The 12,667-nt window shown below is 39.9% G+C and overlaps 1 protein-coding gene across 1 annotated transcript; it reads right to left on the bottom strand.

The window, feature by feature from the left end:
- Positions 1-237: 237 nt before the first annotated feature.
- Positions 238-9,483, bottom strand: sox8a (SRY-box transcription factor 8a). Its single transcript, XM_057817881.1, has 3 exons — positions 8,874-9,483; positions 8,399-8,667; positions 238-2,178 (listed from the first exon to the last, which is right to left on the bottom strand). Exons 1-3 carry the CDS (start codon positions 9,290-9,292, stop codon positions 1,523-1,525), a joined length of 1,344 nt encoding a protein of 447 aa, XP_057673864.1. The 5' UTR covers positions 9,293-9,483; the 3' UTR covers positions 238-1,522.
- Between the last annotated feature and the right edge of the window lie 3,184 nt (positions 9,484-12,667).

The raw sequence follows: 12,667 nt of genomic DNA, 5'->3' as shown, positions 1-12,667 counted from the left end.
GGTGGATACGCTGACCTCTAGTGGCAACAGTGAACATGACACGTGGCTGAATCCAGCTGCTCCCTATTAAGACCAACATAAGCTAGGTTTTTGTTGGAACTAATGTTTTTTTTTTTTTTTTTAATGCATTCGTAATTTAGTTTAAGGGTGTATTTTTTTTTTGTTTTATGTGGGAATATGTGGTTGAACCATTTTTTAAGAGTATTGTAAAAAAAAAAAAAAAAAAAAAAAAAAAAAAAAAAAAAAACATCAGCATTTTATAGCATTTAAGCTAGCGGACATTCGGTATGTAAGTTTGCCAATTGTTCTTTTGTTGTGCTTAGATCATCATTTATTTATTTTTTTATACTGTTCGAGGCTCAGTTCAGGTATTTCAATTTTTTATCTTCCTTATCCGATTATTCCAACTAACTAGTTAATCGATTAATCGACTACCAAAAAAATCGATAGCTGCAGCCCTAAACATTTCCATTTTGACCTCTCGTTTCCCTAACTCGGCAAATTCACAGGGTTTTTAACTTTATGTCTGCCATTGATAACGATAAGACATCCAATTCATTTGTACCAGGAGAACTGGCCTTGAGTGCTCATCATTCAGACAAAATGACGAATGATCGCTGCTAGCTAGTGCTGCAACGATTGATCGATTAACTCGAGTATTCGATTTGAATGTAAAAATTCAAATTAAATTTTGCTGCTTCGAGAATTGGTTTAATTAAAGTGGGGTTATAATGGTTTATTTGATTATTTTAAAGTGTTTGCATTTATTTATTTATTTATTTTAATTATTTCACATGGCTGAATCCAGGTGCTCCTTGTTAAGCCCAACATAAGCTAAGTTGTTGTTTGAACTAATGTTTTTTTTTTAATGCATTCCTAATTTAGTTTACAAGTATATTTAGCTGTGTGGGAGTATGTGTCTGAACGTGTCGAACGCTAAAAAACGTTAGCATTTTATAGCATTTAACCTAGCGGACTTTTGCTACGTAAGTTAGCCAATTGCTCTTTTGTTGTACATAGATCCTCATTTATTTATTTGTTTTATACCGTTTGAGGCTCAGCTCAGGTGTTTAAATTTTTCATGTTCCTTATTCGATTACTCGATTATTCGAACTAAGCAGTTCATCGATTAATTGACTACTAAAATAATCGATAGCTGCAGCCCTACTGGTAGCGTTCCCGGTCAAAAGTGGATTGGACGTCTAATGGCAGTCAATGAGAAAACACTTCAATTTTCAGGCAACTCTCTGATGCGCAAGCTTTGTGTGAAAGAGGCTAGTGTTTCAACTTTAAGTGCATGCTGTAAAAACCAAAATACAACGGGGTAAATATACAGGCTGGAAGGAGACAATACGTCCTCACGGAGGCACCACCAATAGTTTTCTTGGTGTAAAAAGTCAAGTGTTGCAAAGATAAAGTATTTCGTATAAAATCAGCAGGCACTTTTTTTCTTCTTTTGCTTTGTCGTGCTCCCGGCTTCCTCCGTTAGTAGTGCTCGAGCGCAATGCTTCTCTACCGCCCGTTAAGGTCGCGTCAGCGTGGTGTAGACGGGCTGGTCCCAGCCGGAAGCGGCCGGGCTGTGAGCGGGCGCCACCGAGAGGCCGTTGAGGATGGGGCTGCCGTAGGGCCGCCTGGGCGAGTGAAAGTAAGGGTACTGGTAGAGGCTGGAGGGGTAGCCGGAGTAAGGGTTGTAGTAGTTGGAGCTCTGCAGGTCGGTATAGTCACACTGAGAGGCGGTGAAAGGGGCCGGCGAAGGGGCCGCGCAGGCCTGGCCGTTATACGCGGCGCCGTAGTCCGCTTGCGAGGGCGAGTGCTCGTTGTAGTGGCTGGGACTCAGCTGCTCCGTTTTGATGTGGAGGCGGTGCTCGGGGGGCGACGAGGTCGCGGCGTTCTTGCGATTCCACGCCGAGCCGCCATAGGAGGCGCTATAAGACGCATGCTCCGCAGCAGAAGAGGCGGCGGTCAACGGCAGGTACTGGTCGAATTCGTGCACGTCGAAGGCCTCCATGTTGCTGATGACGTCCGTGCTTAACTCGGAGATGTCCACGTTGCTGAAGTCGATGTTCTGCCTGCCGCCGTCAGCCAGGCGCCGCCCTTCGTGCTTCGATTCGTGCTTGGCGCCGTGGTGGGCGTCCGTTTTTGGGGTGGTGGGCGGGGTCGGGGGACCGTGAGGTTGACCTGAAAAAGCAACAATCAATCACACTTAATTAGGGCTGCAGCAATCGAATATTTTAGTAATCGAGTAATCGACTGAAAAGTCTATCGATTAATCGAGTTATCGGATAAAACAAATATATTTTTAGGTGAAGAGCAATTATAAATATACATGAGAAAACAAGACATTTCATCTAATCTTGAACCATTTTCTGTCAATCAATGTCTTTATTTTCAATGTATATTGTTGAAAACAGCCAACAATTGCATCTCAGATGTAACTAGAATTAAAAAAAACAAAAAAAGACTAATTCGCTGCTTTCACTCAAAAAACCTTTAGATCTTATTTAAAAAAAATATATATATATCTTCTATATTTTTCTATATTTATACCTAAAAATGCCGTTACGCTTGATAACACACATCACTTAAGAGTTTGGATTTTTCCCCACGTGTTTCAATTGAATTTCTATTTGTGTCAAGCCATTTTTAAGTTCTAGTTAAGTTTTAAGTTAGTCTAAACTGTAAGTCCTGCTAGGATTTTGAGTTTTTGCAGTGTTCAAAATAAACGTATGATAAGGCTGTATTGGAGCATATTAGGGACCAGTGCTACTTGGTGTTTTATCCAGCAATGACTATTGAGCTAAGATTGATAGTTAGCATTATTGAGTTTTTATTTTACACCCTCATCAATCCACAACACTATGTTATGTTAAAGTCTGTATGTAAGACACGTTAGCCACGCATCGACAGTGGTCATAATAAATAGAAACCTAGCCCTCTGCAGGGCTAACATTACGTGAGCTAGTGACAGTAACGTTAATCTTACTTATTAGCGCTTAGCGCTCTTTATTAGCGCTTCGCTAGGGTGACCAAACGTCCTCTTTTGCCCGGACAAGTCCTACTTTCACGTAGTGTCCTCGTGGTCCGGGCGGGTTTTATAAATTCATGAAAATGTCCGTTTTTTATGATTTTTCACAGGACCAATTTGAAGAGAATCCCTCCGACCGCTGGGTGGCAGCAGTTGACATGGCTCCTACGAGAATGGAGGGAAGTAGTAGTTCTTCTTGTTTTTGTTGGCAGTTTACCCCTATCATGAGGCATTACCGCCATCTACTGGGTTGACGATGTGGCCACAATGCCTGAAGTTTTTATTTTTATTTTTATGATAAATACGAATATAATGGCAACTGTTGACTCCTGTCGGAGCTTTGACCGTAAAATCCCGTTTGGTGTCGCATCGGCGCGCTGCCGATGATTGTAAACTTTTATAGCAAAGTTTGATTTTTGCCTCAGATAGCTATCAGTAAGCTAAACCGCGCTAGGCATTATGGGAAACGTAGTTTTGAACTGCTACGTTTGGAAACATGCTGATTGAATAGTTTGTCAGTTTATTTCGGTTTTTGTTTGTGTGCAATCTAGAACATTAAATGAGAACATCAGTTGAATGGGAATAACAATTTGTCAAGGACAATTGTCGTGATAGTAATTTATAAAAATGTTTAGTTGGCACATAGCCTACTGTGTGTATGTGTATTGACTGGACTACATTTCTATGGGTCTGCATTATATATCTATATATATACATATATATATATATATATTAGGGCTGTCAAAATTATCACGTTAACGCGCGGTAATTAATTTTTTAAATTAATCACATTAAAATATTTGACGCAATTAACGCACATGTCCCGCTCAGACAGTATTCTGCCTTTTGGTAAGTTTTACAGCAAGGCTTTTTGTGCTGCAGCACAACAGCGAACTCTTGTGGTCGCTTTGCGACATGGTTTATTTTTTTCTTGCCAGTTCATATGGCTGCACGACGTCTCGGGCTGAAGCCTACGTTGTAATGTTGTGCTTATATGATCCTTGGACAAGATTTGTCCGTAAGTATGGTTGTTGTAAAGAATGTACATATTATGTTAGTAAGCGAAATGTTCTATTATCAGCCGTAATTTATTTATTATCTACATTATTTATTTCAAAAAATATTTTCATTTGTGGCCTACGTAGACATGTTTTCAGATAAGCATACATTAATCATAATCGAGATAACAAGTTTAATTAATCCCTATTTAGATTTTTTTCCATAATTTCTCAATTTACTGATGCACTGTAGAGAGAAAATAAGGGAGAAGATGAAAGAGACAACTATTTAATTCAATGTATTGCTCTTGTGTTCAAGGACAATGTCGTCTAACATCATATAGGGAGTTTAAGGGGGGCCGGCTATGCTCCCCATGGACGAAATGTCATTGTATGTAATTAACTTTCCAATATATGAATTTAAAATTAAGACTTTGCCGGTAAAATGTGGTCTATAAAAGATGTAAAGCAAAAAAAATGTTGTTTTTTTTTCAAACCTTAGCTTTCAAAATCGACAACTACTGAGCGAGAACCAAAGATTGAAGATGTGGACGATGAAACGCCAGAGAGCACTGGCGAAATAGTGAGCGGAGTTTCAGTTTGTCCCACTAAAGACGTTAATTGTACAACAGAGCCACAGCCACTACTGAGCATGCCATATTCAATGGCTGACGATCTTGACCAAAAGCATAGCTGTCCTACGCAACCTGATTTAGAATTCCCCTCAAAAATGATGGGAAACAAAAAAAAAAAAAAAAAAAAAAAAACGCCCATTTTCAACGTATTATTATAAATGTTCCTTGATGGAATATTCAGTCAAAAAGGATGCCGCGTGTACTTCTCCACTTGGTTAAACAGAAAAACGCACACACACACACAGCTGGGATGCCTGTATGCACAAGCATGGTTTAAGCTACTATCTGAGCATATATCCTTTAAGTTAATTATATTGCTGAAACTGCATTTCAGGGTCATCAACATTTTTGCCCCCCCCCCCCCCCCCCCGTCACAAAAATCAAATTCCGCCTATCGCTAACATGTAGTTCCATGTATAGGTTAAGTAGTATCCCCCGCCCCCAAATATAGTATAAATTTCGTTTATATGAAACAAGGAGGAATTCCCCCATTTTAAAAAACAACTTTATCCCATTAAAATAATTTTAACTGAGTGGTCGTAAGACCAATGTTTTTCTTTTTTTTTTGCATTGCTGAATAGTTGAGATTATAAACAAGTTTGAATTTATTGTGGATGTTAATATAATTTATGTTCAACTGTTGCAATTTAAATTTGCTCACAAAATCCAGGCGTGTATTCTGGAAGTCTTCAAAATGTTTCTTTAGTAGTTTTTTGAAAACAAAGAAATCGAACGGTCTATCACTTGAACTGATACACTTGAAGTTAGTGTAAATCAATACAGATTGTATTGCATTGATCATTTAGCCTAACAATTAATTGGGTTCATATTTGTGAGAAATGTACTTCTGACCCCCATTCACCCAATCGGTTTTGGTCTTATTAATGTCCCGTCCCCGGCAAAAACTGAATATGCAGGTTATGCTGTTATATCGTCCCTACCAATTATGAGACCAAACCTAAGCCCTTGGATTTCATCCCCTTGAAAAACCCTGATGATTGCCTAAAATCAGTCATAAAAATGGGTCAGGGGTTAAAAAAGTAAGAAGGGTGTCGAGGAAATATGTTCCGGTACACTGTACAACTAGGGCTCTCCCAAACGACTAATTTTCTCCCGATTAGTCAGCCGACTATTTTTATGATAAGATGACTAATCTAATAATTCCCTCCCTTTTTTTCCCTAATTTAGCAAATAATTTTTCATGACACTTATTAATTTACATAAACATTTTGGAACACTTAGATTCTATACTAAAGAACAAATAAAACACGTAAATAACAACAATAAATCACAAATAAACAATGCGGTCAAATGCTGATAGCATGCAAAAGAATGGAATTTAAACAGATTCAGAACACTGACTATGCCTTTCCAACATGATTCAAAACAATTCTTAAAAAAAAAAAAAAAATCTAGCATTACTATCATAGTATACTACTATATTAGTGCTGCAACGATTAATCGATTAACACTAGAAGTCCCAGAGAATTCTGGTACTCCTACTAGTCCCAAGCAATGGCCGATATGGCCTCTCCCCCGGAAAACCCAGAAATGGCCAAAATGACCCAAGTGCTTAAGAATTGGCAAGTAGTTGTCCGACAGACAACAGCCGTTCATATGGAATGCAACCACTACACATACATTAACTTCAGACACAATGACCACAATTAATGCTCCATGCCCCTGATTTAGTCCTTCTAAACTATAGACACAATTCCTGCATTACGTTCAAATTGCAGTTCCAAGATGCTTTTTTCCCCCCTTCAAAACAATGTACACATTTGGGCCATTTTTTCTGTCGTTGTGTGTGGAGTATAGGAGAAGTGAGTTAAAAAATGTGTAAAAAGTGTCAAACTTAATAAATAAATGTAATTAAATAAGTGTAGCGTGACTTGAACCGACACAAATGTTTGGGCCGCATTCTAACAAATTTATATAGGAATGGTTGCTGTCTGTCGGACAACGACTTGCTAGTTCAAAAGCACTTCTGGGTTTTTTTCGGAGGAGAGGCCAAATCGGCCATTGCTTGGGAATATTAGGAGTATTTGTCTCGGGAAAGGCCGAGTCGGCCTCTGCTGGGTTTTCAAGTGTTAACTGGAGTATTCGATTAGAAAAAAATATTCAAACTAAATTTTGTTGGTTCGAGTATTCGTTTAATAAAATTGGCGTTGTAATGGTTTATTTTGAAAGTGTTTGCATTTCATTTTATTTATTAGGGTGGATACACTGCCCTCAGGTCTGCCTCATTTCACATGGCTGAATCCAACTGCTCCCTGTTAAGACCAACGAAAGCTAAGTTTTTGTTTGAGCTAATATGTTTTAATGCATTTGTATTTTAGTTTATAGGTATATTTAGCTGTTTTTTGTGGGAATATGTGTCTGAACCATTTGTTCAGAGCATTGTAAAAAAAAAAAAAAATTAGCATTTTATAGCATTTAAGCTAGCGGACTTTTGCCATGTAAGTTAGCCAGTTGTTCTCTTGTTGTATATTTATCCTCATTTATTTAATTTTTTTATACCGTTTGATGCTCAGCTCAGGTATTTTAATTTTTCATGTTCCTTATCCGATTACTCGATTATTCGAATGAACTAGTTCATCAATTATTCGACTACTAAAATAATCGATAGCTGCAGCCCTATACTATATATAATAGTAGTATGATAATTATTCATTGCCAATCAGATTTTTCATAAAGGGTGTCATTTTAAAGCTATTCTTAGTGTAGAATCTGAATTCTGAAGTATGTGGGACTAACTCCAGAAATTGTTATTTATATGACGAACATAATGTGCTTTTATTTTGAAATATTCACCGGAAGTACATTCACTAAACCGCTAACAGTAAGCTTTACACTCTGCAAAAAAAGCTCTTTTGTCTTTTTTGTTTTTTTTTTCATTTGCAAATGCTGTTAACCAGCGATTTTTCCTTTTTGAAGTGTCACCTTTTAACCGCAACTTTGCGTTTTGGAGAAGACTGCCAATGTTTTATAGCAGGCTAAAGTAGGTTGTCATTTTTCCCCACTAGCCTCAATGTAGCAATGCTAACGTTTACAGTGTTTAATATAAATGTGTTTCCTTATTTTGTATGTCTGAACTTTTATTTCTATAGCGTGTTGAAGACCAATAAAAACTTGTGAAAGGAACTGTTGTCATATACCATCAGCACGCACGCACAAATGTATACGTGCCCGCACGGCAATATAACCGCCCTCATTTTTATTTACCATGCGATAAATGGACTCATTGCATATCGCGACAGGCTTAGAAACTTCAATAAAACATGTCGTTAGTTAGTTAGATGGACTGGCGATCTGCCAGCTTGTAATTGTTTCCTGTCATCTTCCAAAATTACAACTGGGTGACGGCGCTTTACATGTTCATTCACGGCCAGTCTGGTGCGCTTTTTGGGCTTTGTGCCGCTTTCCCCGCTTGCATGCCAAGCGTCCGATATTTTTAAAACAATCTCCCGACCCGTCCCATTAAAAATGTTCTCCTCGGATCTACACAATTCACGTAGGTCACCCTTTTTAGACTTCAAAATGGCGAATTTTGCTGAAAGGTGAGAGATTTTCATGCCGTAAAATGGAGGCCTCATATTTAAATGGACAGCTTGCTCATGTTTAAAGACTCAAAACGGCCTGACCCTGGTATTTATATACATAAGTGTTTTTAAAGTACTAAAAAATACTTTATAAAGTCTTCATGTTAGTGCAAATTACAGTGTATAGATTAAACTAACCTGTATGATCAGGGTGGTGGTGATGCCCATCGCCCATCCCGCCAAGTCCAGGCATCCCGGGTTCGGCTTTATACATGTGGTGATGATGATGAGGATGCTGCTGTTGCTGTTGGGCCAGCTCGGCACCAGAGTCCGAGTCGCTCTGGCCCGGCTTGACGTTCTTCCGCCGCCTGGGTTGGTACTTGTAGTCCGGGTGATCTTTCTTGTGCTGAACCCTCAGGCGCTCAGCCTCATCCACAAACGGCCTCTTTTCGCTCTCGGAAAGCAAACTATTTCAAAACAGAGACATCATTTATAGAATTAGAAATTCAAGTTGAATTGATGATTTCTTCTGTTCTTTTATTTTTTTTTTAAGTTACTAAAACAAATCCTAATGGTGACAAAATTGATTTGATTTTGATGAACTTTGTGCTTGTTTTGGAAAAATATTGTTGTATATAAATTAAATTTAAAAAAGAAAAGTCCCAATTCTTACCGCCAGAGTTTGCCCAGCGTCTTGCTGAGTTCTGCGTTGTGCAGGTGCGGGTACTGGTCGGCCAGCTTCCTGCGGGCCGCCTGCGCCCAAACCATGAAGGCGTTCATGGGCCTCTTGACGTGCGGCTTATTCTTGAGCGCGCCGTTCCCTCGCACCGGCATGGGCACCAGGGACCAGTCGTATCCCTTGAGTACCTGCGACACGGCGTCCCGGATGCAAGCCGGAAAGCGTTCGTCATCCTCCGAGTCCAACTTTTTGCCCAAGCCGGCGAGCAGAGACGCGGCGTGGCCGTCGGAGCCGGTCGGCGAGGACGGCGCGTCCGAGTCAGACTCATCCTGGGACATGGAGCTGCTGGTGCCCGCGGGGCTGCACGGTTGCCCGCCCGTGCACTTGTCGTGCTCCTCAGCCATTTTCAACATTCTTCTCACTTTCCAACTTCAAACGAAATAGATGCGGGCTGCTGCGTGCGCCTTTTACGCACGGTGCGTCGAAAGTTGAATCCTTCCAATAACAACCTTCCGTAGTTAGTGTTTGTTTTCATTCATCCTAGGCTGCCAGCGTGGATGCTTTCCAAACATGAGCGCGAGCGAGCAGAGATCCTCCGTGTGAGCCGCACGCTTCTCGTTTGCACAACTTGGAGGTTTCACTCCGACACTCACTCCGCCTTCCGCCTGCGATTGGCCGGAACCGACCAAAGCGCTCAAGCCTTCCATTGGTTCCGATTCATTTCACGTTGCCGTTCCTTCTCTCCACCCTCTTTTTGCAGTTTTAATTAAGTGCACACGATGTGACTATCATGTGGCGCCACTTAACTGCATTGTAATGAGAGCTGGCTAATTCAATCATAAATTTAGGAAGCATGCATTTAATTGAATTGGATTTGATTCATTATCATGGTTAGATTTGATAAACACACACGTTCAGTGCTGGCCAAAAGTATTGGCACCCCTGCAATTCTTCAATTTCTCCCAGGAAACGATTGCAATTACAAATGCTTTGGGAGTAATATCTTCATTTATTTTGCTTGCAATGAAAAAACACAAAAGAGAATGGAAAAAAAAAAAAAATCATTATCATTTTACACAAAACTCCAAAAATGGGCCGGACAAAAGTATTGGCACACTCAGATACTAGGTAGCACAACCTTGAGATAAAATAACTGAACAACCGCTTCCAGTATCCATCAATGAGTTTCTTACAATGCTCTGCTGGAATTTTAGACCATTCGTCTTTGGCCAACTGCTCCAGGTCTCCCCTGGCACCCCTGCAATTTTGTCAGATAATGCTCAATTTTTCCCAGAAATTGATTGCAATTACAAATGCTTTGGTAATAATATCTTCATTGATTTTACTTGCAATGGAAAAAACACAAAAGAGAATGAATTTTTTTAAAAATCATCATTTAACACAACACTCCTCATCATCCTCCGCATCATAAACATACTTTTGCAACATGAATACAACGTAAACAAATGCTTAATGCCACAATGAAGACGCGAGGAGAGAGAACTTTCCTTCGTGTGCGTCCATGACCATAAGTACCTAATTCCTTAATTTATAGACAAGTTTCCGACGTACTTCCGCTTCACTTCTGCATTTCTGCTCGTGACTTCCGTTTCACACTTTCTCCATCCAAAGAAACAGGAGAGCTGGAGTGGCTCTACTCATCAGAATCCCTAAAAAAATACTATTTGGAAATACCGCATTCATCTGCCATCATCATGACATGGGAGGACAATATGTTGCAGATGTGGAACCAAGCCTGTGCCACCACAAAGACTAGCTGTTTATATAGCCATGTTGCCACTGGTGTAATGGAAGGTATGTTCTTCCTATCCTTGTATTTTCATTTGTCCGATGCTCAAAAAATACTAAAGCTAAAATCTTACTCATGAATCGACATGTTGTCTTTGATATTATTATTACGATGATGATTGTAATCATGATGATGTACTATAACTTCTGTACTGCTATCTGCTGCTAGCCTTTTGCTAATCTGTATGTGAAGGATGGCACAACTACGTAAACACATAAATGCAAGTGTTACACATTTTTTGTTCGTTTGTTTACAGGTGGAAAACGCTATTAGGCAGGGGAAGACAACTTGATGTGCCTCACAACAACACTTACTGTACATAGATGGACATACACTGCTGGCCAAAAGTATTGGCGCCTCTGCAGTTCTGTCAGATAATGCTCAATTTTCCCCAGAAAATGATTGCGATTACAAATGCTTTGGTAGTAATATTTTCATTGATTTTGCTTGCGGTGAAAAAACACAAAAGGGAATGGGAAAAAAAAGAATCAATCATTATCATTTTACACAAAACTCCAAAAATGAGCCGGGCAAAAGAATTGGCACCCTTTGAAAAATCATGTGATGCTTCTCTAATTTGTGTAATTAACAGCACCTGTTACTTACCTGTGGCACATAATAGGTGGTGGCAATAACTAAATCACACTTGCAGTCAGTTAAAATGGATTAAAGTTGACTCAACTTCTGTACTGTGTCCTTGTGTGAACTACATTGAGCATGGAGAAACGTAAGAAGACCAGAGAACTGAGGACTTGAGAATCAAAATTGTGAGGAAGCATGGGCAATCTCAAGGCTACAAGTCCATCGCCAAAGACCTGAATGTTCCTGTGTCTACCGTGTGCAGTGTCATCAATAAGATTAAAGCCCACGGCACTACATTTTAGTAGCCCTTCGGGGCCACTTTACTGGCTGGGGCCCCAAGCAAATGCTTGGCTTGCATGTCCGCTAGCCTCGCAGCTACACTGCTGGCCAGAAGTATTGGCACCCTGCAATTCTGTCAAATAATGCTCAATTTCTCCCAGAAAATAATTGCAATTACAAATGCTATGGTAGTAATATCTTCATTTATTTTGCTTGCAATGAAAAAAACAACACAAAAGAGAATGGGGAAAAAAATCCTTATCATTTTACACAAAAACCTCCAAATATGAGCCAGACAAAAGTATTGGCACCTTTTGAAAAATCATGTGATTCTTCTCTAAGTTGTGTGATTAACAGCACCTGTGACTTACCTGTGGCACATAAAAGGTTTTGGCAATTACTAAATCACACTTGTAGCCAGTTAAAATGGATTAAAGTTGACTCAACCTCTGTCCTGTGTCCTTGTGTGTACCACATTGAACATGGAGAAAAGAAAGAAGACCAAAAAACTGTCTGCGAACTTCAAAAGAAAAAATTGAGAGGAAGCATGGGCAATCTCAAGGCTACAAGTCCATATCCAAAAACCTGAATGTTCCTGTGTGTAACCTTGGCACTGTCATCAATAAGTGTAAAGCCCATGGCACTGCAGCTAACCTCCCTAGATGTGGACGGAAAAGAAAAATTCAGGAGAGATTTCTACGAAAGATTGTGCGGAGAGTGGATGAAGAACCTCAACGAACATCCAAACAAGTTCAATCTTTCCTGCAGTCCGAGGGTACAACAGTGTCAACCGTCAGCCTCTGAATAAAAAGGGGCTCTATGGTAGGATACCCAGGAAGACCCCACTTCTGACCCGGATACATAAAAAAGCCAGGCTGGAGTTTGCCAAAACATACCTGAGAAAGCCAAAAACGTTTTGGAAGAATGCTCTCTGGTAAGATGAAACAAAAGTAGAGCTTTTTGGGAAAACGCATCAACATAGAGTTTACAGGAAAGAAAGTGAGGCCTTCAAAGAAAGAAACACGGTCCGCACAGTCAAACATGGCAGACGTTCCCTGATGTTTTGGAGTTGCTTTGCTGCCTCTGGCACAGGACTGCTTGATTGTGTCCATGACAT

The sequence above is a fragment of the Corythoichthys intestinalis genome, chromosome 16, assembly GCF_030265065.1.
Source record: "Corythoichthys intestinalis isolate RoL2023-P3 chromosome 16, ASM3026506v1, whole genome shotgun sequence".
NCBI classification, from domain to species: Eukaryota; Metazoa; Chordata; class Actinopteri; order Syngnathiformes; family Syngnathidae; genus Corythoichthys; species Corythoichthys intestinalis.
Note: the sequence above shows the minus strand (reverse complement) of the source record. Positions and strands in the feature narration are given on the sequence as shown.

Coding starts and splice junctions, on each gene's coding strand:
- sox8a (XM_057817881.1), bottom strand. CDS start 9,292: ATGTTGAAAATGGCTGAGGAGCACGACAAGTGCACGGGCGGGCAACCG. Junction 8,668..8,873: donor ACGCTGGGCAAACTCTGGCG/GTAAGAATTGGG, acceptor GTTTTGAAATAG/TTTGCTTTCCGAGAGCGAAA. Junction 2,179..8,398: donor CCACCACCCTGATCATACAG/GTTAGTTTAATC, acceptor TTGCTTTTTCAG/GTCAACCTCACGGTCCCCCG.